Source organism: Rhodotorula graminis (genome assembly GCF_001329695.1).
Source record: "Rhodotorula graminis WP1 unplaced genomic scaffold RHOBAscaffold_14, whole genome shotgun sequence".
Lineage (NCBI taxonomy): Eukaryota > Fungi > Basidiomycota > Microbotryomycetes > Sporidiobolales > Sporidiobolaceae > Rhodotorula > Rhodotorula graminis.
The window spans coordinates 21,406-43,879 of NW_017264941.1; the positions used below are offsets into that span (position 1 = coordinate 21,406).

General features: G+C 68.0%; 8 protein-coding genes across 8 annotated transcripts in view; 5 read left to right on the forward strand and 3 right to left on the reverse strand.

Moving 5' to 3' along the window:
• Positions 1-422: 422 nt before the first annotated feature.
• RHOBADRAFT_39067 (uncharacterized protein) lies at positions 423-3,435 on the reverse strand (the record flags this gene model as incomplete). The annotated part of the gene is made up of 9 exons (XM_018413589.1): positions 423-613; positions 737-784; positions 892-1,249; positions 1,341-1,413; positions 1,553-1,731; positions 1,812-1,907; positions 1,980-2,331; positions 2,395-2,623; positions 2,862-3,435. The coding sequence occupies 9 exons, from the start codon at positions 3,433-3,435 to the stop codon at positions 423-425; spliced, it is 2,100 nt and encodes a 699-aa protein (XP_018268546.1).
• Positions 3,436-4,945: 1,510 nt separating this feature from the next.
• On the forward strand, positions 4,946-6,200 carry RHOBADRAFT_55603 (uncharacterized protein; the record flags this gene model as incomplete). Its single annotated transcript, XM_018417927.1, has 3 exons — positions 4,946-5,279; positions 5,393-5,923; positions 5,982-6,200. The coding sequence occupies 3 exons, from the start codon at positions 4,946-4,948 to the stop codon at positions 6,035-6,037; spliced, it is 921 nt and encodes a 306-aa protein (XP_018268547.1). The 3' UTR covers positions 6,038-6,200.
• A 256-nt stretch (positions 6,201-6,456) lies between these two features.
• Positions 6,457-7,274, forward strand: RHOBADRAFT_55604 (uncharacterized protein; the record flags this gene model as incomplete). Its single annotated transcript, XM_018417928.1, has 3 exons — positions 6,457-6,511; positions 6,603-6,719; positions 6,800-7,274. The coding sequence occupies 3 exons, from the start codon at positions 6,457-6,459 to the stop codon at positions 7,138-7,140; spliced, it is 513 nt and encodes a 170-aa protein (XP_018268548.1). The 3' UTR covers positions 7,141-7,274.
• Positions 7,275-7,294: 20 nt separating this feature from the next.
• Positions 7,295-10,764, reverse strand: RHOBADRAFT_50230 (uncharacterized protein). The gene is made up of 5 exons (XM_018415296.1): positions 10,163-10,764; positions 8,901-10,091; positions 8,700-8,816; positions 8,377-8,626; positions 7,295-8,305 (listed from the first exon to the last, which is right to left on the reverse strand). Exons 1-5 carry the CDS (start codon positions 10,370-10,372, stop codon positions 7,329-7,331), a joined length of 2,745 nt encoding a protein of 914 aa, XP_018268549.1. The 5' UTR covers positions 10,373-10,764; the 3' UTR covers positions 7,295-7,328.
• Positions 10,765-11,453: 689 nt separating this feature from the next.
• On the forward strand, positions 11,454-13,268 carry RHOBADRAFT_46542 (uncharacterized protein; the record flags this gene model as incomplete). The annotated part of the gene is made up of 3 exons (XM_018414814.1): positions 11,454-11,590; positions 11,661-12,395; positions 12,470-13,268. 3 exons carry the CDS (start codon positions 11,454-11,456, stop codon positions 13,266-13,268), a joined length of 1,671 nt encoding a protein of 556 aa, XP_018268550.1.
• A 446-nt stretch (positions 13,269-13,714) lies between these two features.
• Positions 13,715-16,319, forward strand: RHOBADRAFT_66887 (uncharacterized protein). The gene is made up of 10 exons (XM_018419111.1): positions 13,715-13,996; positions 14,090-14,298; positions 14,415-14,670; positions 14,751-14,763; positions 14,846-15,190; positions 15,262-15,450; positions 15,518-15,601; positions 15,686-15,919; positions 16,007-16,070; positions 16,132-16,319. The coding sequence occupies exons 1-10, from the start codon at positions 13,785-13,787 to the stop codon at positions 16,296-16,298; spliced, it is 1,773 nt and encodes a 590-aa protein (XP_018268551.1). The 5' UTR covers positions 13,715-13,784; the 3' UTR covers positions 16,299-16,319.
• Positions 16,320-16,411: 92 nt separating this feature from the next.
• On the reverse strand, positions 16,412-20,579 carry RHOBADRAFT_39072 (uncharacterized protein; the record flags this gene model as incomplete). Its single annotated transcript, XM_018413590.1, has 10 exons — positions 16,412-16,491; positions 16,581-16,678; positions 16,754-16,829; positions 16,921-17,121; positions 17,228-17,593; positions 17,687-19,041; positions 19,121-19,474; positions 19,563-19,653; positions 19,744-19,857; positions 19,929-20,579. 10 exons carry the CDS (start codon positions 20,577-20,579, stop codon positions 16,483-16,485), a joined length of 3,315 nt encoding a protein of 1,104 aa, XP_018268552.1. The 3' UTR covers positions 16,412-16,482.
• The window catches only part of RHOBADRAFT_55608 (uncharacterized protein), a 2,676-nt gene continuing 740 nt past the window's right edge, over positions 20,539-22,474 (forward strand). The window contains exons 1-4 of the mRNA XM_018417929.1: positions 20,539-20,951; positions 21,027-21,238; positions 21,364-21,776; positions 21,858-21,937. Coding sequence (XP_018268553.1) covers positions 20,717-20,951; positions 21,027-21,238; positions 21,364-21,776; positions 21,858-21,937 — 940 coding nt within the window. The 5' untranslated portion in view covers positions 20,539-20,716. The remainder of the gene's footprint in view (positions 20,952-21,026; positions 21,239-21,363; positions 21,777-21,857; positions 21,938-22,474) is intronic.

Here is a 22,474-nt window from a genome sequence, read left to right on the forward strand (position 1 = left end):
CTCTCTTGCTCGCGGACCCTCTGAACATCTTGTCGTTTGCCTCGCCGGCAACTCCGAGACCCCGTGGAGGTTCAGTGCGGGATCCTGGAGGCGGTTGTGCAGTAGCTTTCCCTCTCTGTACCTTTCGCTCACGGAATACACCCGAATCACTGTATCTGGCGCGTCTCCTTTCGCTCCAGTCTCTCCCCCAGAAGTTTGCCTCGCCTCGCCTCGCGCTCGACGACGAGTGCGCCCTTCGAGAGTCCTCTTCGCACCTGGGCCGGGCACCAACTTGCGGATCTGGTCATCCGAGGTCACAGGCGCAAGCAGACTGTAGCCAATGTGAACAAGGCTACCGATACAGGGGCAACCACAAAAAGAACAATCTACAAGGCCAACCCGCTCATGCTCGCATCTGCCGCCCTCCCTGCGACAGGCCTTCTCTACAGCTTCGAGCCGCCACAGCAGTCCTTGCCTGCCGTCTTGGCCCCCGACATGGGCGTGTTCCCGCCACCGAGCGCGTGGACCGACTTGCCGTCGACCGATGAAGGAACGTCGAGCGATGGGTTGGCCTTGAAGAAGGAGGAGGGCTTGAACATGATGTCGACCGACTCGTAGGGCATGACGGGCCAGTCTGCGAGAGCGAAAAAGGGCAGGGAGAAGGCGAGAGATGGGGAAGAGGGAAGGAGGAAGAGGGAGCAAGGTTCGATTGTCAGTAGTCGGGCCGTCGAGAGCTGCGAGAACAGAGACGACGCACCTTCAGGCCGAGCGATGTGGCTGATGCCCAACGAGATGAAGGAGACCACTGCGAGAGGGCGAGAGAAGGCAGGGAGGAGGCGAGGGAAGGGGAGCATGGGGTCAGTGCAACGCCCTCGAGACTCGCCGCAGCGTGAAAGGAAAGCGAGGGCTCACGATCGACGTCGGAAATGCTGTCGTTGCGAGCGACCCACCCCTCGAGGCTGTCCTCGGGCGCCTGCTTGGTCTGGGTCGGGAACTTGCCGGCGGGGTAAAGGCTGGTGTCGGTGTACGGGACGGTCCAGATGTGGTGCTTGGCGAACGGCGCCCGGCGTGCGACGAGCGAGTCGTCCTTGACGAGGAGCGGGACGAGGTCCTTGCACATGATCTTGTAGCCGACCGGCGCGCCCGACGAGTAGTGCTTCTTGGCCGGGTTGCCCCAGATCCACATGCGCGACTTGGCGGCATCGGCGTCGCGCACGCCCTCGAGCGTCGTCTTGAGCTCGCGCTTGGTGTTGTAGAAGCCGTTGCCCGCCTGCGAGAAAGGATGGCCAAAGTCAGTGATCGACCTTCTCAAACGGAACAAACGGACGACCTTCCCGACCCGACCAGAGAAAGCGACGCACCCAGTTTTCAGCCGAGCCAGTCGGCGCATCGACGAGGTGGATCTCCTGCTCGTAGACCGAGTTCTTGACGCCGCTGCAAGAGGGGAAAGGGCAGGGCGAGAGGAGGAAAGAGGGGCGCGAGGCAGAAGGGGCAAAGGGGTGCGGGTCCTCGTCAGTCACGATGCTCGAGGACTCGAGAGAGCACACGTGAAGAGAGAAAGAGAGGGGCGCACTCGATCATCGGGTCGACCCGCAGCGAGAAGATGTGCTGGTGGTGGTGCGCCTGGACGCCCGGGCCGACGAGCACGCCGAACGGCGTCGTCTCGTTCTCGGCGGCCGTGTACGTGTTGAGGATGCCGGTGAGCTTGACGTTGCAGCCGAACGAGCCGTCCTGCTTGAACTCGAAGGCGAACTGTCGGGGAGGGAAGCGTTCGTCAGGGCGAGTACCCGGGGCGAGAGAGAGAAGGAAGGGGAACGAGGGCCAGGACGTACAGCATACTCGTAGTTGGCGACGGTGCAGATCATCTGGACGATGAGCTTGCGGGAGCGGACCGAGTGAGCGCGTCCACCGGGGCGGAAGTCGGTGTGCTGCGGGCGCGAGGGGGCCAGAGTCAGTGCGCGCTCACGCTCGAGGACACACGAGGCAAGGGGACGACGCACCTTCCACAGCAAGCCGTCGTCCTCCTCGTGGATGCAGACGACGTTCTTGAGCGTGACGGGCTGGCCGGCGTGGTTCGACAGCTCGGCGTCGAGGTAGTGGATCGAGCCCTTGCAGTCGCACCCAAGCTCGAGCGAGTTGGCCATCATGCCGAGACCGTACTCGCCGACGTCGAACGCAAACTTGCGCGGGTGCGGCCACTCGGGAGCGCCGTACGGGACGACCATCTCGGCGAACGAGGTGCGGTAGAAGACGGGGCGGTACCGCTGCTCGTCGCGGTCAAAGTGCTGGACGCTCGACAGGACGATGCCCTCGCGGAAGTTGTAGCCGATGTGCGCCTTCCAGCCCTGCCACCTGCGTGAGGGAGCGAGAGAGTCAGGCGTGCTCGACAGAGGGAAAGGGAGGCGAGCGACGCACGAGATCTCGTTTCCGTTCATCTGGAACGACACGCCGTCGGGCTGCGTGATCGTGAGCTCCTTGAGGTCGCGACGGACGTCCCACTCCTCGCCGTGCTTGGCCTTCTCGGCCTTGATGAGGTCGGGGAGGTAGTCCATGCGCTGCTGCTGCGGCGGGATGCGCCGGCGGCCGCTGTCGCGGAACGAGTCGCCCTCGACGGTGTGCGGGGCGGTCGAGCCCGAGAGGACGCCTGGCTTGGACGGGTCGGTGCGGTGAGGCGCAAAGTCTGCGCGGCCAGAAGAGGTCAGACGCGGTCGGCTCGAGGAGTCGAGCTGCAACGACGTACCGATCTTCAGGATCTTCTTGGCGTTGGTGTCGATGACGACGTTGACTGTGCGCGAGCGAGAGACCGAAAGTCAGCAAGGCGCGCCGAGGAAGTCGAGGAGAGGGAGAAGGAGACGGAGAGGGAGGAAAAGGGCGGGACGTACAGTCGAGCGGGTGCGCGTACAGGTGCTCGTGCGGGCCGAGGCGCTGATACACGAAGCCCTGCTGGAGGCGAATGTCGCCGAAGCGGTGCTCGTACCCGATCGACCACGCGTCGACCATGATCTGGTCGCGCTCGACGCCGACCTCGGCGCACAGGCGGATCACCTCGGGGTCGTTGCGCACGACCTGCTCCGACTCGTCGAGCTCCTCCATCGTGATGGCGGGCTGGACGCCCTTGGGCTGCTTGTCGACCGAGTCGAGCGCGGGCTTGCCGCCGCCCGAGGGGAAAGTGCACACGGCGACAAAGACGTCGCCCGAGAGGCAGTCGATGAGGTGCGCCTCGGCGCGTCGTGCCGGTCGGACGCCCGACTTGAACGGCTGGAAGTCGGTCGGCGAGACGGGGAGGCCGAGGAACGCAATCACCTCCTTCTTGGGGGCTGCACGACGACGCGGGAGGGGAGAGAGGTGGTCAGTCGACGGCTCGCTCGGCGGGGGGAGGGGCACGGGAGAGCAGAACGCACGTTCAAGGAGCGAGATGGCGCAGGACTTGAGCGACTTGACGCCGCGCTTGAGCATCTCGGTGCGGAAGCAACCCGACGCGAGCGAGATCTCGGCCGCCGTGAGCGGGTCGTGCGGGTGGTAGGCAGCCATGGCGCAAGCGTGTGCGTGTGTGTGTGCGTAGGCGTGCGTAGGTAGCTGGATGAGGAGAGAAGAGGAGACGAGCCGAGCAGCTGAGGACGAGCGAGTCGAGGAGAAAGGGCGGCGGCGCGGGGAAGCTGAGAGCCGCACGGAGCCGCGATAGACGGGCTCGAGCCGACCCTGCGCGCGCGAGATCTTGCCGCACGCTCGCTCGCTCTGCCGGAGCGCCAACTACACATGACGAATCCCTCGAGTACTGCGTATCGAGGATAGAGGCAAGCGCCACCTGCGGCAAGTCTAGCCTGAGGACGACGCGCGGACCGCGGCCCGGGTGCTCGCTCATTGCTCGGACGGCGCTCTCGGCGAACGCAACTCTCGCGTCTCTCGCTCAGCCTCGTAGCCGACAGAGAAAGCCGTGTCTCGAGAGCGGCACAGCCCGCTGCGCAGCGGCACGTGGAGCCGAGTCGTCTGGGCTCGGCCCTCGGCGACGACCTCGAGGCGGGTTCCACACGCTCGTGAGAGCCACAGCGCGTCCAGCGAGCCGAGAATAGCCGTCATGAAGGACGGAAGAGGTCCTCGTTGAAGCGCAGCTCGTGCTTGCCGACGCGTCGGCGAGCCTGTCGCGTGAGCGCGTTGGCGACGAGGCCAGAGGCCGCCTCGCGACGAAGCGGTCCGCCCGCGCCGGCGCGAGAGAAGTAGAGACAAATCTCGAAAGCTCGTCAGGTCCGGCGTGCTCGGGAACAGCAAGATGACGAGCTCGCGGCGCGGTGCCGGACCAGGGTCGTCTGCGTCGACCGGCGCCTGACCGCCCAGCTCCGGCGACACCTGCCCCGCAGCTCGTGCAGGCGGCCGACCGACTCGATCGTGCTGGTGCAACAGAGGGGCAGCGGGGAGAGCACAGTGTCGGCCAGCAGGGTGGTCGACCGGTCGCGCCGGCGTCGACTGACCGCAGAGCCCGGCGCTGGACCTGCCGCGTCCCTCGCTCCCGCCAGCGATGCACACCAGAGGCGGATCTCCCCGTATCGGCGTCGAGTGCGCAGGCAAGGGGCGAGCGGGCGATGGCGGGTCGAAGCTGGGCCGGGGAGGGAGGAGCGGGGCGAGGGAGGAGCGTGGGCGAATCGGTCGGCGGCGAGGGGACGGCGGATCTGGCGAGGCGGACAGGCGGGCAGAGGTGCACAGCGAATGCGTGTTGCTGTGAAGGAGGTCGAGGGAGAAGGTGATGAGCGAGCGGGAGCACGTGCCCGGCCCTCGGGGAGAAGATCACGAGGACCGAATCGCGCCCACGCACACCGTCGCTTGGCCCTCTTGCCCGCTCTCACCGCTCGAGCTTTGCACTTGCACCTGCGCCAGCTCTGCCAGCACCACCGCCAGTTACCCGCTCTGCACCCGAGCTCGCCCACCCGGTCGACACCACTTCGCCCGGCCTCACCTCTGGTCCCGACCGAGAATGGCGACCCTCGAACGACCTCGACCCGAGGCCACCACGGCCCCCTCGGACGCCTCGTTCGCCACCACGGCCGTCCCCTCGCCCTTCCCCGAGCATGCCGCGATCCGCTCCACCAGCGAGGGCTCGCGCGGGAGGACCATGGTCCCCGGCCCGTCGCACCGCCAAGCCGTCGCCGACCAGGACGACATGAGCGCCTCGCGCTCGCCCAACGGCAGCCGCAGCGGCCTCAGCCGCGTCGTCGGCCAGTTCAAGCGCGCCATGAGCGCCAGCCGCGACCGCTCGGCCGGCGCAGCCGAGTCGCAGGACCGCGGACGCCGCACGAGCGTCGACACGGGTGCGTCTATCGGCGCCTCTCTCTCTCCCCCGTGCCCTCCCTCGGGCGCCTGTCCTCGGCAAACTCGGGCGCTGACTCGCGCTTCGGCCCCTCCTCCCCCTCCTCGGTCGCAGCCGTCCAGCACGACGAGCCGCGAGGCCGTTCCCCCCTCTCTGCCTTCCAGCCTCGCTCCGTCTCTCGCGGCCCGTCAACCCACTCGATCCAGACCAACGCCGACGGCTCGTCGACCATGTACCCGCTCTCCAAATCGCAGACGCGCTCGTCGTCGCGCGGCCGTGCCCCGCCCGGCGGCAAGGTCTTCTCGACCGGGCGCGGCGGCGCCGGCAACCTGATCGGCGTCGCGCGCGACGAGGACATGTCCGAGTTCAACGGCGAGGAGGACGCCAACGTCGTGCGCGCCGTCAAGGAGGACCGCAGCCGGTCGCGCGAGCGCTCGGGCCGCCCAGAGGTCGGCACGACGGGGCGCGGCGGGCGCGGCAACATCCGCAGCGCGAGTCGCGGCCGGGACCTCGAGCTCGGTCGCGTCCCGACCGTCCTTGAGGAGCAGGAGCGCGCCGCCAACGAGGACGAGGAGCTGCGGTACCAGGAGGTGTTGCGCAAGCGCGAGCGCGACGGGCCCGACCACTACGTCAGCTCGGGACGAGGTGCGTCCCCTCTCTCTCTCTTCATGCCGCGGTCACTGACACTGTCCTCACCCGACAGGCGGCGCGGGCAACATTTTCAGCACGTTCCGGCGAGCCCCTTCGCAATCTCGATGACCCACCCTCCCAGCTTCGACCTCTCCCATGGCCCGCGTCACAGCTCGCAGCCTACCGCCCCCCTCGCTGGGTCTGTACCACTCCTGTCTCCCGTCGTACCTTCGTTCCACCGTTGTCATCAATCCCCCTCGACGCTGCTCAACGCGGCCAAGTTTCCCCAGTCCCTCGAGCGCTCTCTCGCGCGTTCTCCCGCCCTGCGCCCGGCCAGAGGCCTGCGAGAGCATCGTCCCAGTGCGTCGGTGCAGAGAGTGGCCCTGCTGAGCGAGAGATGGAGCCGTGACGAGCTTATCATGGCTCGCGGGCCAAGAGCCAGCGCCAGGCCGATCAGGAAGGGCAGCGACGCCGCCCTCCCGGCCGTCTGCCCCCTGCTCCTCCTCGCTCAACCACCCTCCAGCCAGCTCGTGCGCCCAGCTGCCCAGATGCCAGCCTTCCTCGACAAGATCAAGAACGTCGTCGCGCCCAACCACGATGAGGGTGCGTCCCTGCCCGGCCCCTTCTCTCTCCCTCTCTCTCCTCCCCACTTGGTCGCACCGCCCGGTCGCTTATCTCGCCCCCTTGGAAACAGGCGACCGCGGCCGTGCGAGCCACGCCCCGGCTCACGGCTCGCACCTCAACCCTGCCAACGCCGACCAGCCGCACGGCGCCGAGCCTCGCGGCCGCAACCTCACCGCAACCGGTCGCGGTGCGTCCTCCTCCCTCCTCCTCCCTACCCCACCTCGTCGACGCGAGCTGACGCCGCCCTCGCGCGCACGCCGCACACAGGTGGTGCCGGCAACATGAGCCGCTCGCGCGTGCGCGACGGGTCGCAGCCGGCCGAGTCGCCCGCCGACGTCGAGGCGGCGCGCTCTCGCTCGCGGTCGCGCGCCCGGGCGCACCACCACGGCGAGGACTACCCGGTCCCGATCGGGCGCGGCGGGCTCGGCAACGTGCGCGGCGAGAGCAAGGACGCGAGGAGCCGTGACCGCGAGCGTGAGCTCGAGGCGCAGGACAAGCGGGTCGAGGCTGCGTTTGCCGAGAAGCACAAGGACGACAAGTGGCTCAGCGGCAGGGGCGGCGCGGGCAACACGGCTCACGGCGACGAGGGCCCACAGGTCCACAAGTAGCGCCGTTGCCGTTCCTATCTCGCTCGAGCCCCCTTCGTCCTCCCCCTCGTCTTTAATCTGCTCTCGCCCTCCCGTCTTGTCGCTACCCGTAGCCGTCGTGCAGTCCCTTGTCCTATCGAACTCTCTCTTTCTCCTATCTCGAACGGGCCGGGCATTGCGAGAGAAGCGCGAAGGTTGCAGAGCGAGAGCTACTCGTCGTCCTTGCCGCTGCCGTGCGTCCCGCTCACCCGTCGCGGCAGAGGCACAGGCTCCGGCGGCGGCGACGGCAGTGCGCTCCTCGGCACCTGCACCGCGAACCCTCGCAGCTCGTCGCCGTCCTGCTGCGCCGCATCGCTGGTTTCCTGCTTCGACGGCAACCGGATCCCGAGCGCCGTCGCCGGCCTTGGCGGGACGTGCGGCTTCGGCGGCCGTGCGCCCGGGCTCGAGCCGCTCGCCGCCGACGACGACGAGGGCGAGGGTACGGGCGCCCTGCCCTTGCCCTTGTCCAGGCGGTCCGCCGACGCCGAGGGGACGGCCGGTACCGGCGGCGCGACTCGCCGATGCGGTGCGAGGGGCGCCGCCTCGTCCTCGCTGCTGTACGTCGAGTAGCCGTCGAACGACGGAATCGTCTCAAGCGGGAAGGGCAGCCCGGTGCGGCCGAGTCCTGCTGGCTCCGCCGCCGCCGCCGCCGCCCGAGGCTCGACCTGCTCGCCGTCGGCCTCGTCCGCCGACGAGGGCGTCAGGTCCCGGGTCCGGATCGACTCGAGCGCCTGTGGCGTCAAGTGGCTCGACGGCGACGGGAGCGGGAGCGCGAGAGCCGGCGGCGGCTGGGCGGTCGCGCCCCGAGCGGGCGACGTCGTGCCCGACCCGCCCGGCGAGCGCATCGGGAACTCGTACGCCCTGCTCGCTCCGAGCCCGCTGCCCGTCGCGCGCGGCACGAGTCGCCGGCGGGTCGCGTCGACGAGGTTGCCGGACGGGTCGAGGACGTCCTCGGGCGGGGCGGACGAGTGGCGGACGGGCGGGGTCCACGAGCGCGACATGGCCTTGGACGAGGACGAGGACGAGCCCGTCATGGGCCCGTAGTGCCGGCGCAGGGCGCCGGGCTTCGAGATGGACGGGTAGCGCTTGGCGGACGAGTGTCGAGAGAGCGAGGCCGAGGGGCTGACGCGGTGGGTGCGGCGAGGTGCTGAGGGCGGAACAAGATCAGTCACGCACTCTCGGTGTGAGGGGGATGAGAGAGAGAGAGGCGAGGCGCACCTTCAGACGTGACAGGCTCGGCCTTGTCGCCCTCGGTCTCCTGCCCTCGCTGCTCCTCCCAGTCCTTCTCCCTCGACGACGCCGTCACGCCGAGCGCCTCGGCCTTGCGCTTGCTCGCGCGCGCCGTCGACGTCGTCGACGCGAGGTGGAGGAACGGGCTCGTCGGGATACCGCGCGTGAAGCCGACAAAGATGACGACGAGGAGGAGACCGACGAGCTGAGCGAGGGTGAGGTGCTTCTCGAAGCGGATCTGGTCGGGGAAAAGCTCGTCAGTAGCGCCCTTCTGCAGTGGAGCAGGCCGATAAGGTGGGAGGGGAGCGTACCTCCTGGGAGAGCAGGTTGATCTGGGACGCGAGAGCGAGCCGCTCGCGCTCGAGGTCGACCCGCTGCTTCTCGAGCTCGAGCAACGACTGGCGCAAGCTCTGCTCCTGCCGGCTCCTCTGCATCGACGAGGACAAGCTTCGAGTCAGTGCGGCTCGCAGAATGCGCGCCAGTGACAGAGAGCGAGAGAACGGCCGACGCACCGACCCTTCGACGTCGCCCAGGCGGCGCTCGACCCGCCCAAACGCCTCGCGCAGCATGCCGCTCTGCGCCTCGATGAAGCCCATCGCGAGCGTCTGGTTGTGCTCGAGGCTCGCGAGGCGCTTCATGATGGTGCCATAGATCGATTCGCCCGGCTGGGGCTGGGCGACGGCGGGAGGTGGTGGTGGAGGGGGAGGGACAGGGAGGGGCGCGCGCGGAACGTGCGTCGCCGATGCTGGATGATGTGGTGGCGAGGCGTACGATGCATGTGTATCGTTGCGGGATGCCGTGGAGGAGGAGGAGGAGGATGGAAGAGGGGGTGGGCGAGGCGAGGCAACGGGATGGTCGCTGCCGGTCGCGGGTCGACCCGTCGCTGTATGCGTCACCGCCGTCGAAAGCGGAGGGACGAGGGACGAGGACGATGGAGGAGATGGCGAGGTTGTCGTCGGCGAGGAGGCCGGGGCGCGAGAGCTGTCGGCGGGCGATGCGGACGAGGTCGTGGCGACCGAGTCGGTGGTCGACGCCGTCGAGTGTGCGCCCGGCTCGGCCGAGGCAGTCAAGCCGGAGCTAGTCTCGACGGCCGTGATGGCGACAGACGTGGACGATGCGCTCGACGAGTTGGACGTCGAGGAGCCCTCAAGCGAGGACGAGGTGGAAGGAGCCGGCGGGGCGCTGCTCGTGTGGGCCGCCTCGAACGAGATCGATGGCGCGTCCGAGAGCGTGAATGGCGGCTCGTCCTCCAGGGGGGGAGAGGGCGAGGTTGAGGGCGCGGTCGAAGAGGGTGAGGGCGTCGGCGGCGCGCTGCTCGAGCCCGCCGCGGCCGCCGCCGAGGTCACGACGGGCGCCTCGCTCGACGTCTGCCCCTGCTCGGACGACTCGACGCTCGACACGACGACGGCGACGTCGCGCTCATCGACGCGCTCGACCTTGTCGACCTCGACCTCGAGCGCACCTTCGAGAGCACGCTCGGCGCCGTCCTCGTCGCCCTCGGCCTCGCCCTCGCCGAGCTCTGCCGCCGCGAGCGCGTCCTCGAGCGCCTTGGCCTTGCGCTCCGACTCGCGGAACGACTCGAGCTGCGTGTAGCCGTACACGCGCAGGAGCGAGACCGGGCAGTAGTACTCGCTGCCAAAGTGCGACAGGAAGTCGATGCGGACGTAGCGGCAGAACGGCGGGTTGCTGAGCGGGCGAAAGACCTGGTCGTGCGCGAGAGTCAGGAGGGCGCTTCGAGGTTAGGGTGGACGAGAGAGAGAGAGAGAGGACGGACCTGGACGCCGCGGACGTTGCGAGCCCGAAAGGTGCCGAGGTCGTGCCAGTCGTCAGGCTTGCCCGGGTAGTCGACGCTACAGCTCGCCTTGAAGTGCTTGAACGTGCTGGAGAAGAACTCAAAGTTGGCGAGCACGAGGGCGTCGATCTGGACCTCGTCGCACAACTCGACGTCGACAAACTTGGGCGTCGCCGAGCACGGCGTGAGCATGTACCGGTCCTTCTTCTCGGTCAGGATCGACGAGGCGCCCTTGGACTGGCGCGACGAGCGGTGCAGCTTGGCGGCGCACTCGGCGCCGGCGTAGTTGGCGCGGTCCTTGAGGTGCACGAGCGGGTCGGACGGCTCGCCCGTGCCGACGTTGGGCAGCGGCTGGATCGGCGACAGCGTCGACGACGTCGTCGGCGGCAGGCCGAGCGCGCCGTCCTCGAAGACGAGCTGGCCCTCGCCGCGCGGCAGCTCGCCGTCGAACCCGAGCCCGCCTGCGCCGCCCGCATCGTCGACCTCGAGCGGCGCTCGGGCAGCGCCGCTGTCGTTGGCCGCTCGCGGCACCTCGTCGCGCTCGGCACCCGAGGCGGTCCCGGCGGCGGCGTCCTGCCGCGGGCGCTTCTTGCCGCGCCGAGCGGCCGACGGGTCGGGCTGGACGACGTAACGCTCGCGCCACTCGTTGAACGACAGGAACTCGGGTGCGGGCGCCGCCTCGGTGAGAGGGAGTTCCTCGATGACGGGTGGCGGTGCGGGCGGCGGGACGTCGGCGGCGGCGGGAGGTGGTGGCACAGGTTCGGGCGAGACGGAGGGTGGGGGAGGAGGAGGCGACTCGACGAGAAAGGAGGCTGAGCTCGGCTGGAGGGTCGTGGTCGGTGTCGTGGTCGAGTCTGGCGCGTGCGAGCTGGATTCCACCGCCGCTGTTGGTGCCGCTGTCGAAGTCGAGACGAGCGACGATGAGGTCAAAAGGGTCGACGACGGCTCCTGCTCGACGACAGGGTCTGGCGGATCTTGTGGGACCAGCGACGTGCTGAGGGAAGCTTTTGGAGAGGCTGGCGCGCTTGTCGGACTCGCGGCTGGCGGTGCCGTGGTCGAGTCGGCTTGTCGAGTGACGGCGGGGAGGGCGAGGTCGGGTTCGGAAGAAGTGGCGCGTGCGGCTGCGACGAGGGCGCACAGGCACATCGAGCACCTCAACAGGCGCATGGTCGCCGTCGTCGACTCGCCTGGGCGGCGACGAGGTGTGAGAGTGTCGAGGGCAACCTGGCGCCTCCCCTCTCCGCCTCTCTTGCTCCTGCTCCTCACCGCAATCATGGCCACCTTCGCCAGCCTGAGCCCAGAGCTGCTCGAGGCCGTCCTCTCTGCTGCCCTCGAAGGCCCCGTGCGCCTCGACCAGCGCAACCTGTCCTCGTTCGCCCGCGTCAACCACGCCTTTGCCGCCGCATCGAGGTGCGTGCTCCTCTCGCCCTCTCGCAGTGCAGTCGGCGATGGGGTGGAGCTGACAGCACCTACCCCACAGACGCCTGTCGCTGCGCTGGATCACGGTCGACGACCCGGAGGTCGGCGCCAAGCTCCTCGAGACGCTCAGCTCGTCGCCTCACTGTGCGGCGAGCGTGCGCTCGCTCGTCATCAAGGACGACGCGTTTGACGAGCCTACCACGTTCAGCGACCTGTCGCAAGACGACCTTCTGCGCTTCGCCGTCAACCTCGTGTCGTTCGACAGCGCCCGTGCCTCGTTCGTGCCGCTCGCCGACGGCCGCAAGCCGCTGCCCTCGTTCCCCAAGACGCTCCAGTCGATGCGCCTCGGTCACGCCACCACGTCGCCGCCCGAGGACGCCTACGCCGCCAGCAGCGACGAGGACGACAACGACGGCGGCGCCAACCGGGACGAGCAGCGCGCGGCCAAGATCTCGGCCACCTACCTGTCGCTCCTGCGGTCGTTCCCGCGCACGCTCACGAGCCTCAAGCTGAGCAAGCTCGCCACCAACGCCCTGCCCCTGTTCCCGCCCGTCGCGCCCCTCGACCTGCCGCACCTCGTGAGCCTCGAGCTCGACATGGTCACGGTCCCGTCGGGCGTCTTCAAGTGGCTCACAGCGACGACGCGCGACCTCGAGTCGCTCAAGGTGTGGCTCGTGTTGGGCGTCACCGAGGCCGACCTCCGCGACTTTGCGCGGCGCAAAGGCGGCTCGCTCAAGCAGTTTGCGTTCAAGCCCAAGGGCAAGCAGGGCAAGAAGCTCGCCAACGAGCTCGTCCTGTGCGTCTCTCTGTCCTCGTTCCTCTACAATCGTTGTGACCGGGACTCACTCGTCATGATCCTCCCGCCCACAGCTACATGTCGCAGCTCGAGAAGCTCACGCTCGGCGACAAGGCGTGCGACCACGGCGTGTGGCCCATCCTGCCCTCGTCGCTCACGCACCTCTGCGTCGCCATCCCGGCCAACGTGCAGGACGCCCGCCTCACGATCGTCGCGAACGCGGTCAGGACGAGCCTCACCAAGCTGCAGCGTCTCGAGCTGTTCTCGGGCCTGTACTTCCCGCCGCCGGTCGAGGTCGTCTACCCGCCCAACGATCCGCTCGACCCTCTCGACTGCGGCCTGCGCGAGCTGCGCCTGTCGCACATCCGCTCACCGGCGTTCGTGATGTTCGTCGCCACCGTCGGCCGGGGCCTCTACACCCTCGCCGTCCACCATCTCTCGGCCCCGCCGACACAGTTCACGATGTACTGCCCGCGCCTGCGCCGGCTCGAGCTCGGCGCCGCCGACATCGCTCCTCCCGACATGCCGCACTCGATCCTGTCGCCGGCGTCGGTCCGCCTGTCGTCGTTGACGTTCCTGCGCGTCCACCTCGCGTCGTACGTCGCGCTCGACCACCTCACGGCGTCGATCGGCGCCATCCGCGCCAAGCAGCGCCGCGACGGCGGGCACCACCGCCTGCAGACGCTCGAGCTCGTCGGGACGTTCCCGGACAACCTCGTCGGCGAGGGCTGGCGCTCGGGGCGGGGCATGGACCGGCTCGTCGAGGCGTGCACGCGCGACGAGGTGCGCCTCGTCATCAACGGGCGGCCGATCGACAGTCTCGGAGACCTGTGGGGCGCGCTGCAGGGGCAGACGGGGCGCGAGACGCTCTGAGCGGGAGGAGGGAGCGCTTGAGAGCGGGTCGAGGGAACGGTGACGGAGAGAGGGGGCCTGCGTCGGTCGTTTGGTCAGTCTGCCTGTCTGTGCATTCCAATCAAGCTTTGCCTGCCTGCCTTTCGGCTCCAGCTTCCGCGAGCGAGAGACGCTCTCTGTCTCGAGGGCCCGTGCACGGTCCCAGATTTGGCTCTCACCCGCAGACGCGACCCCACTTTTGGGCGCATCTCCGGTTCCCGTGGAAGGCGGGCTCGCGCATCCCGCGGGAATCTGGCTTGACTCCCCACGCCTCACTCGGCCGCGAGCAAGCGACAGTCGAGCTAGAGCTGGCGCTTTGCTCGTGTGCTCACCTCGCCCTCTCTCTCTCTCTGCCAGCTTTGTACACACGGCACGCCCGACTCGACCTCGCGCATGGCAGCTCCGCAACGACCACAACCCGGCACCCGACCACCGTCCGACTCGACCCCTTCGACCCCGCCGCCTGCCGACGATGCCGCCCTCGCGCCGCCCAGCTCGATGCCGACCGACGTGCGGGCAGCAGAGGGGCAGTGTGAGCACGAGTACGGCTGCGACGAGACGCTCGCGGGCGACGGAGCGGAGCGAGACGTTGAGGTCGCCGCCGGCGGCGGGCGGGGCAAGGAGGCGGACGCACCGCTCGACGTCGAGCATGTGCACGTCGAGGACGATCCTCGAGCATGGACAGAGCGCAAGAAGAACAGCGTCCTCGCGTGCGTCCCCTACCCCTTCTTCCCGCACCGAGGCTCGAGCGCCGACCGTGTGCCGCTGGGGGACGACTCGCTCACCTCTTTCGCGTCGCGCAGGACTATCGCCTTTACGGCCATCGGCGGCACCATCACGGCGTCCATCTTCTTCCCCGCGCTCGAGTCGCTGCAGCGCGACCTGAACGCGACCGACGACCTCGTCGCCGCATCCGTCTCGATCTTTATCGCAGGCCAGGGCGTCTTCCCGAGCGTGTGGGCCGCCGTCTCGGAGGTCTATGGGCGCAAGTACTGCTACATCGCGGCAATGGGTACGTCCGCTTCCCCTGTCGCGTCTCTTGAGCGGCACCCGCACTGACTCGTCCTCCCCTCGTCCTCCCCTCTCCCGTCCTCCCTCCTCGCCCTTGCTCTCTACCCACGCACGCAGTCATCTACATCGTCGGCACGGTCGTCTGCTCTCAAGCGCAAACGATGCCCGTCTTCCTCGGCATGCGCGTCCTCCAGTCGCTCGGCTCGTCGGCCGTACTCGCTCTCGGCGCGGGCACGCTCGCCGACATGTACGACCCGCACGAGCGAGGGACCAAGCTCGGCGTCTACTACGCGTGTCCGCTGCTCGGGCCGGCGCTCGGGCCCATCATCGGCGGCGCAGTGACGGCGGCAGCCGACTGGCGAGCCACCTTCTAGTGCGTCGGCGTCTCTCTCTCTCTCTCTCCCTACGTCCTCGATCGACGCAGGAACTGACACACCTTCCCTGTCTGCGCAGCTTTCTTCTCGCTGTGCGTCTCCCCTCTGATCGGTCCTTGCGACGACGAACGTATCGCTCACCCTCGCCTTCCCTTTCTCCCTGTCGGCCTCTAGTACGGCTGCGTCTGCTTCCTCCTCGCCCTGTGGCTCCCCGACACGTTCCGCAAGGAGCGCTCTCTCGCGTGGCGCAAGGCCCGCGACCGCGCACGCCAGCACGCCCGCGAGAAGCTCGAGGCGGCCCGAGCGGCGCTTCCTCGACCCGGCGGCGGCGACGATAACGAGCCGGCGGCTGTCGAGGGCCGTGCAGCGCGCAGCGCCAAGGTTGAGCTGGACGTCGAGGCCGGGCGAGAAGGGCGGGAGCAGTCGAGCAGCGGGTTCTCGCCGCTCAAGAAGGTGAGGACGGCGTTGAGCGGGCGCAGCGGCGACGTCAAGGTGAAGATCCGGTTCCGCGACGTCAATGTGCGTCGGCACACCCTTTCTGCGCGTCTGTTGAGCAGCTCGTCGCGGTCACTGACCCGCACGCACCGCAGCCTCTCGCCGCAGCCGGCGCCGTCGTCAAGCAGCCCGCCAACCTTCTCGTCCTCACCTACTCGGGCTTCCTCTTTGCCTCTCAGTACACCGTGACGCTCACGTCGTCCCGCACGTTCGCTGCGGCGCCATGGGAGTACTCGCCGATCGAGGTCGGCCTGGTTCTGCTGGCCTTTGGCCTTGGAAACGTTGTGCGTCCTCCCTGCCCTTCCCTCCTTCTCTAGGCATGCCCTCGAACTGACTCGACGACTCACGCAGGTCGGCTCTGTCGGAGGAGGTCGGTACTCGGACTATGTCCTCGCACGGCTGCGGGCCAAGAACGGCGGCCAAGGCGAGCCCGAGGTGAGCTCGCTTCGCCCTCGACACGCTCGAGCCTCCACCCTCGTTTTGCCGAGCCACAGTCCTGACTCTGAGCACGCCCAACAGATGCGCATCAAGAGCACGTACCCGGCGTTCGCCTTCCTGCCCTGCCTGTTCATCGCGTACGCCTGGCTCGTCTATTTCGAGGTCAACATTGCCGGCCCGGTCGTCGTCCTCTTCGTCCTCGGCGCCGCCATCATGGTCATCTACGCCTCGACGCTCGCCTACATCGTCGACGCGAACCCGGGTCGGTCGACGAGCGCCGTCGCGTGCAACTCGCTCTTTCGAGGCGTTCTCGCTGTGCGTCCCTCCTCTCTCTCTCTCTGCCTCGGCCTCTCTCTCGCTCAAGTCTGCGCATACTGACTCGGTCCGGTTCGTCACCTGCAGTGCGCCTCGAGCCAAGCCGCCGAGCCCATCCTCGACAAGATTAAGAACGGCGCCTTCTACTCGGGTCCGTCCGCCTCTTCGCTCCTCTCCTGTGCGGCACCCGCTCACGCCCATTCTCCTCACAGGTTGGGGCGTCCTCCTTCTTCTCGGCGAAGGTGCGCTCGTCGTCGTCGCGATCTGGGGCGGCAAATGGCGTGCGGCGAGTCGGGCGAGCGAGGCGCGCGACGCCGAGCGACGGAGAGACAGGGACGAGAAGAGGCTCGGACGGATAGGGAGCGGCGAGAAGCAGTAGACTGCGATATCTAGACTTTTGCGAGCACTCGTTAGGCCCGGCGAGAGCGAGAGAGAGCGCGCTCGCTCCCCTTCGGCTTTCCTCTCCCTCTCGAGGCGGCGCGGCACGACCGAGACTGGGCGATGAACGATGTACGATTGCGTGCAACAGAGCAAAAGATAGACTGCCGAGGGCTCCAAGGGAATCAGAGGTACTGCGAGGCGAGGCGAAGAGGGCGAATTTGAGAAGGTCAGGTTCGGGCCGACGACGACGACGATGAGGACGAGTGAGAGTGGGACGCACCAGGGACGCGGCGAAGGCGACCGAGCTGGGTCGCTCGAGGCACGCGAGCGAGGCGTTGAACTTCTCCTCGAGCTCCTCGGAGCCGATGGCCTTGGCGGCTGCGGGTCGGGCAAAAGAGGGCGAGTCAGGGACGCGCACTGGGAGAGAGCGGGCTCGAGGACGGGGCGACTCACCCATCGACATTTGTCGGATGAGCTCTTGCAGGCGGCGGAAGACGCGGATGAGCGAACCTTCAAAGACGTCCGTCATCTGCCGAGAGGGAGGGGGCCGGGAGGGCAAGTCAGCCTCACGAGCTCGCTCTTTGACGAGGTGGGGGAGGGACAGAGAAAAGAGGGCGCACCTTGCAGATGTCGGAGAACTTGGCGCCGTTGCACCACGAGTAGACGGCGTCCATCAACTCGGGCTTGAAGCTCGCGACGTACTCGTCCTCGACGACGGGCATCTTGCTCTCGATCGAGATCTTGGCGATGCGCCGTGCCGCCTCCTGCATGACGCGCAACGGGCCGGCGAGCTCCTCCTTGAGCTTGGACGTCTGCTCGGACTGTGAGCGGGTAGGGAGAGAGGAAGAGGGAAAAGGGTGGGGCGAGGGTCAGTGCGCGCTCGTCGAACACGAGGACAGGGTGGAAAGAAAGAGGAGAGGGGCGCACCTTCTCGTCAAAGACGAAGCAGCTCAACAGGGCGGCGCACTGCTGCGGCGTCAACTCGTTGAAGAGGCCGGCGAAGACCATCTCGGTGAGGAGGAGCTCGTCGCCGCTCGAGATCTCGCACGCGACGCGGCCCTTCTGCTCGACGACGTCGTCGTTGGTCGCGAACCCGAGGCGCCTCAGGGCGCGCTTGCGGTTGCGCAGCTCGTCGAGGTGCATGACCGAGTGCGCCTCGGTGATCTTCTTCTTGGTCGTGCGGATCTTGAGCTTGAGGGCCTCCTTGGCCGCGTACTGGTCGTACAGGGACGGGAGCGCCGGGTCGGTGTGCAGCGGGTTCGACACGAGGCGCGACTCGAGGATCTCGATCTTCTGCTCGAGGGGACGAGAGACAGAGTCAGTGACTGCCCGAGCCCGTCGCGCTCGGCGAGGAGCGCGACGACGAGGGAAGAGAGAGCGACGCACCCTGAGCAGCTTCTTGAACGCCTCGTCGACGATGCCCATGTTCTCGACCGGGTCGAGGAGGGCGATGCCGCTCGGGAACCTGCGCTTGACCTCCTTGACGCTCTTGAGGGCCTGGTTGCGCGCCTCGACGGGCTTGAGGTCCTTTGCGAGAAAGATGCGGATGTGCGAGATGCCGTCGAGCGTCGACAGGAGGACGGGCACGACGGCAAACTCGCCCTCGTCGGCGGTCGCGCCCGCGCCGGTCGTCGTCGTCGGGCAGGGCCGGATCGTGCTCATGGCGTTACCCGGCGACGCGAGCTTGTTCTTGCCCGTGACGGACGCGGCGGCGGGTGCGGTCCCGCGCGCGACGTGGAGGAGGACGTCGACGATGTACTGATTCTGGGGCGGTTCGTCGGCCGCGAGGGGCTTGCCCTTTGCGCCGACGCGCTTCTGGTAGTTGACGACGACGCCCCAGCCAAAGTCGAGGTCGTCGTGCTTGACGCGCACGAGGCGACCCGGTTGGAGGAACGGGAGGGCGTACGTCGGGTGGTTGAGGACGTCGCGCAGGTCGCGGTTGAGGATGTCGAGCTGCTGCCTGAGGTCGTAGTAGTCGGCAATGTTGTCCTCGTCCGGGATGACGATGGCGGCGCGCTGCTCGTCGAGCTGGCGCAGCTCGTCCTCGAGCTTGGGCACCGACGCCGTGTTCTGGAACTGGTAGAACGAGCGCTCGAGCATGTACTCGGGCGTGAGGCCCTCGACGCGCATGAGGTTGAGGATCATGTTGTACCCGAGGTGGAACGCCGAGTCGAGGCGGTCGGCCTGGCCCTTGACCATGCCCTTGGCCGCCGCCGGCTCGAGCTTCTCGTCCGTCATCATGATGACGATGCCGCGGTCGTCGAGGCCGCGTCGTCCCGCGCGACCCGACATCTGGATGTACTCGCCGCCCGACAGGTTGCGGAAGTCGCGCCCGTCAAACTTGCGCACCGAGGTAAAGACGACCGTCTTTGCGGGCATGTTGAGGCCGATCGAGAACGTCTCGGTCGCAAACAGGACCTTGAGGAGGCCCTCCTGGAACAGGATCTCGATGACCTCCTTGAGGATGGGCAACAGGCCGCCGTGGTGGATGCCGATGCCGCGCTTGAGCAGGGGGAGGATGTGCTCGATCTGGGGCAGCTGGCGGTCGTCCTCGGACAGGCTCGAGATGGCGTTGTTGAACACGGTGTCGACCATGTCGCGCTCGTCGTCCGTGTTGAACTCGAGCTTGGACATCTGGAGCGCGAGCCCCTCGCACTCGCGCTTCGAAAACGCAAAGACGATGACGGGGTTGTAGTTCTTGACCATGATCATCTTGACGATCTTGTAAATGTCGGACGGGCCTGCGTGTTTGTCGGACAGAGGTCAGTCGACGGGCCCGACAAGGAGAGACAGAGAGAGAGAGAGAGCGCGCGCACGCACCCTTTGGCCCGCCCTTCTTCGTCTTGCCCTTGCGGCCCTTTCCGCCCGTCGCGCTCGCCGGGTCCTCGCCCTTGGTGTCGCCGCCCAAGGCGCCCATGGCCTTTGCAAAGTTGTCCTCGCGAAAGTTGCCCTTCTCGTCGACGACGAGGTGGATGCCGTCGGCGCCGGCCGGGAACAGGTAGTGCTGGAGCGGGGTCGGGCGGTAGTCGGTGTAGACGACGTGGCACGGCTGCTGGTGGATCGTGCAGATCCACTCGGCAAACTCCATGGCGTTGGGGATCGTCGCCGACAGGAAGACGTAGCGGACCTTGTGCGGCAAGAGGATGATCGTCTCCTCCCACACGACGCCGCGCTCTGCGAAACCGGGGGCACACGACGAGGGTGGTCAGGGTCCTGTATCTTTCGCGACCGCTCGAGAGCGAGAGAGGGAGCGAGGACGAACCCTTGTCGCGCATGTAGTGAATCTCGTCAAACACGACCCAGGCGACCTCGCGCATGATCTCGGAACCGCGGTACAGCATCGAGCGCAGAATCTGCGGCGGGTCGGGCGGCGTCCAGTGTCAGTGAACCTGCCCCTCCGAGTCGGCGCGCAAGACGCAGGCAGGAGAGATAGAGGGGCGCACCTCGGTGGTCATGACGAGACACGACGCGGTCGGGTTGATCGTCACGTCGCCCGTCATGAGGCCGACGTCGCCAAACTCGGCGAGCATCTCGCGGTACTTCTGGTTCGACAGGGCCTGTGCACGGGGAGGAGGAGAGTCAGTGAGAGGGCTCGCCCAGGAGAGGAGGGAGAGGGAGGGCGGCGCACCTTGATCGGCGACGTGTAGACGACGCGCTGTCCCTGCTTGAGGCACTGGGCGATGGCGTACTCGGCGACGACCGTCTTGCCCGCCGACGTGTGGGCCGACACGAGGACCGACTCGTTGCGCTGGATGCTCGCGACCGACACCTTCTGGAACGGGTCGAGCTCGAACGGGTACACGCGTGCGGGCTCGGCGGGGGCGACGTGCGACGAGATGGGGACGTAAGGGTAGTTGGGCGGGAGGGCGACCTGGTGCCGGACCTGGTGCTGCAGGACGAGGCCCTCCTCGGAGCCGGCGCCAGCGGCGAGGCCGGCCGAGGGCTTGATGGTCTGGGTGACGGTCGTCTCGAGCTCGTCGGTGGCGGTGAAGGCGTCGCCGACTCGGGCGGTGCTCGTGTGCTCGTCGGCGAGAGGGGCAGGGGCGTTGTCGTCGTTGGCGTCCGAGGTGCGGGGCTTCTTGGGCGCGTCGCCGTCCTGGGGCGAGAGCTGGCGCTTGGTGCCTGCTGGTGCGGTCGTTGCTATGCGGGAGGTGGACGGGGTGGTGGAGGCCGTGTCGAGCTTGGAGGAGGAGGCGACCGGGTTGCGCTTGGGGTTGGACGACGAGGCGGCGGGTGGTGGTGGCGGTTTGGAGAACGAGGCAAAGAGGTCGTCGGCCATGGCGGGCGAGGTCGGCTCTCGGTCGAGGTGGCTCAGAGGTCAGAGAGCGACGAGGACGAGGACGAGGTTGGCCGGCTTCATCTCTCGCTCGCTCATCTCAGCTCGGCTCAACTCGAGCGAGCGTACAAGCACCCGCCATGCACGGCTACACCGACTCGGTCCACGTTCCGCTCCACCTCCCCGCCCACCTCGTCAAGCCCGCAACCTCGTCCTCCTCGTCGAACAAGGCCAACAAGGGCAAGGCAAAGGAGCTCGCAAACCCTCTCCCTGCGACACCTGCGACCACCACCGCCGCCACGTACAATGTCGCCCAAGGCTGGTCCGACCAAGAGCGCGTCCACATGCGCCAAAAGGTCGACATGGCCGCCCTCCGTCCGTCGACTCTCTCTCTCCTCTCTCTCCTCCGTCCCCGACCCCAGCACTGATCCACTCGAGCCCCACCCACAGTCGGCTACTCGACCGTCCTCCTCACGCTCAGCATCCCGCCGACGTGCGACCCCTCGGTCCTCGCGTTCCCGACCCCACTCTACCCCGACATCGACCCGCGTACGGCACCCAAGGGCACTCAGGGCCTCGTCCTCCAGCTGTGGAGGGTGACGGTCGAGCCGTACGGCGACGACGCCGTCAAGGGCGCGGGCCAGAAGGGGTGGTACGGCTTCGTGAGTCCTCACGCGCTCTCTCGCTCGGTCCGCCTCACTGCCTCGCGTGGGGTCTCTCAAGCCTGCTCCAGGCTGGATGATGTCGGTGAGATCGTCGTTATACTGACACGCTCGTCGTCCCGCAGGCCAACTCGACCGCGCCGCTGTACCCGCCGCACACGACCCTCCTCGCCGTAACGCCCACCTCGCTCCCCTCGTTCACGCACGTCGCCCTCTCGCTCTCGCCCCCCTCGGCCTTCTCCCCAACCCTCGTCACCCTCGACCCGTCCCAGTCCCCTCGCCTCCCCTTCCCGCTCAAGCGCGGCCTCGTGTCGTCCCTGTCGCGCGCAGGCGTCGCGTTCGAGCTCGTCGTGCGCGGCGTGACGCGCCTCGATGATGCGGCGGCTGGGGACCAGGTCGGCGACGCGGGCAAGAGGAGGCGGAACTGGATCGCCGGCGCGAGGGAGGTCGTGAGGGCGACAGAGGGGAGGGGCGTCGTCGTGAGCAGTGGGGCACACCGCGCGGGCGAGATGCGCGCGCCAGAGGACCTCGTCAACCTGTTGCGTCCTCCCTCTCTCTCTCTCTATCGGAGCGTCGCTCGACATTGGGCCACCGTGACTGACCCGCCGCCCTCGCGCAGGTGCTCCCTGATCGGCCTCCCGCCCCCACAGGCCAAAGACGCCCTCACCGTCAACCCGCAGCGCGCCATCCTCCGCGGCCGTGCGTCCTCCTCTCTCTCCTTTCTCTCTGTCTCTCTCTCTCGTGCGTCCTCAGCCACGAGCTCGCGAGCCTGACATTCTCTCTCTCTCTCCTGCCCTCCCCCTCTCGCCTCACCCCGCCCCTCGCTCTCTCTCCCTCCCTCCTCCCTCCCCCTCTCCCTCTCCCCCCTTCCCTCCCTTCCTCACCCGTAACCCCGCACACCCCTCACCCCGAGTCTCCCTCCGCCAAACCTAACGCGGTGTCCTCTCCAACCCGACCCTCCTCACGCACGCCCCGGCCACCGCTGCGGACCCGGCGCCGCGAGCGGCGCCGCCGCCCGCTCTCGCGCTCGCCGCGCCGCTTTAATGTCCTTCTAGCTTTGGGCGAAGGGTCGAGGGCAGTGCGGGACCGGCGGGATGAGGAGGAGCGCGCAAATGGCTGCGGAGATGTGCTCGGTGGGGCCGATGGTGCGGCGAGCGCACGAGCGGCAGCTGGGGTAATGCAGGAGCAGGCGTTTGGGGCAGGTGACGGGCGCTAGAGGGCACGAGAACCGCAGGG

What these genes read in the sequence shown, in the direction of transcription:
- RHOBADRAFT_50230 (XM_018415296.1), bottom strand. Translation starts at nt 10,372, where the DNA reads ATGCTCACGCCGTGCTCGGCGACGCCCAAGTTTGTCGACGTCGAGTTG. An exon ending in TCAACCTGCTCTCCCAGGAG is followed by an intron (nt 8,627 to 8,699) that starts GTACGCTCCCCT and finishes TTCCCCGACCAG; the next exon opens with ATCCGCTTCGAGAAGCACCT. An exon ending in CGAGCCTGTCACGTCTGAAG is followed by an intron (nt 8,306 to 8,376) that starts GTGCGCCTCGCC and finishes TTCCGCCCTCAG; the next exon opens with CACCTCGCCGCACCCACCGC.
- RHOBADRAFT_66887 (XM_018419111.1), top strand. Translation starts at nt 13,785, where the DNA reads ATGCCGACCGACGTGCGGGCAGCAGAGGGGCAGTGTGAGCACGAGTAC. An exon ending in TCCGGTTCCGCGACGTCAAT is followed by an intron (nt 15,191 to 15,261) that starts GTGCGTCGGCAC and finishes CACGCACCGCAG; the next exon opens with CCTCTCGCCGCAGCCGGCGC. An exon ending in CCTTTGGCCTTGGAAACGTT is followed by an intron (nt 15,451 to 15,517) that starts GTGCGTCCTCCC and finishes CGACTCACGCAG; the next exon opens with GTCGGCTCTGTCGGAGGAGG.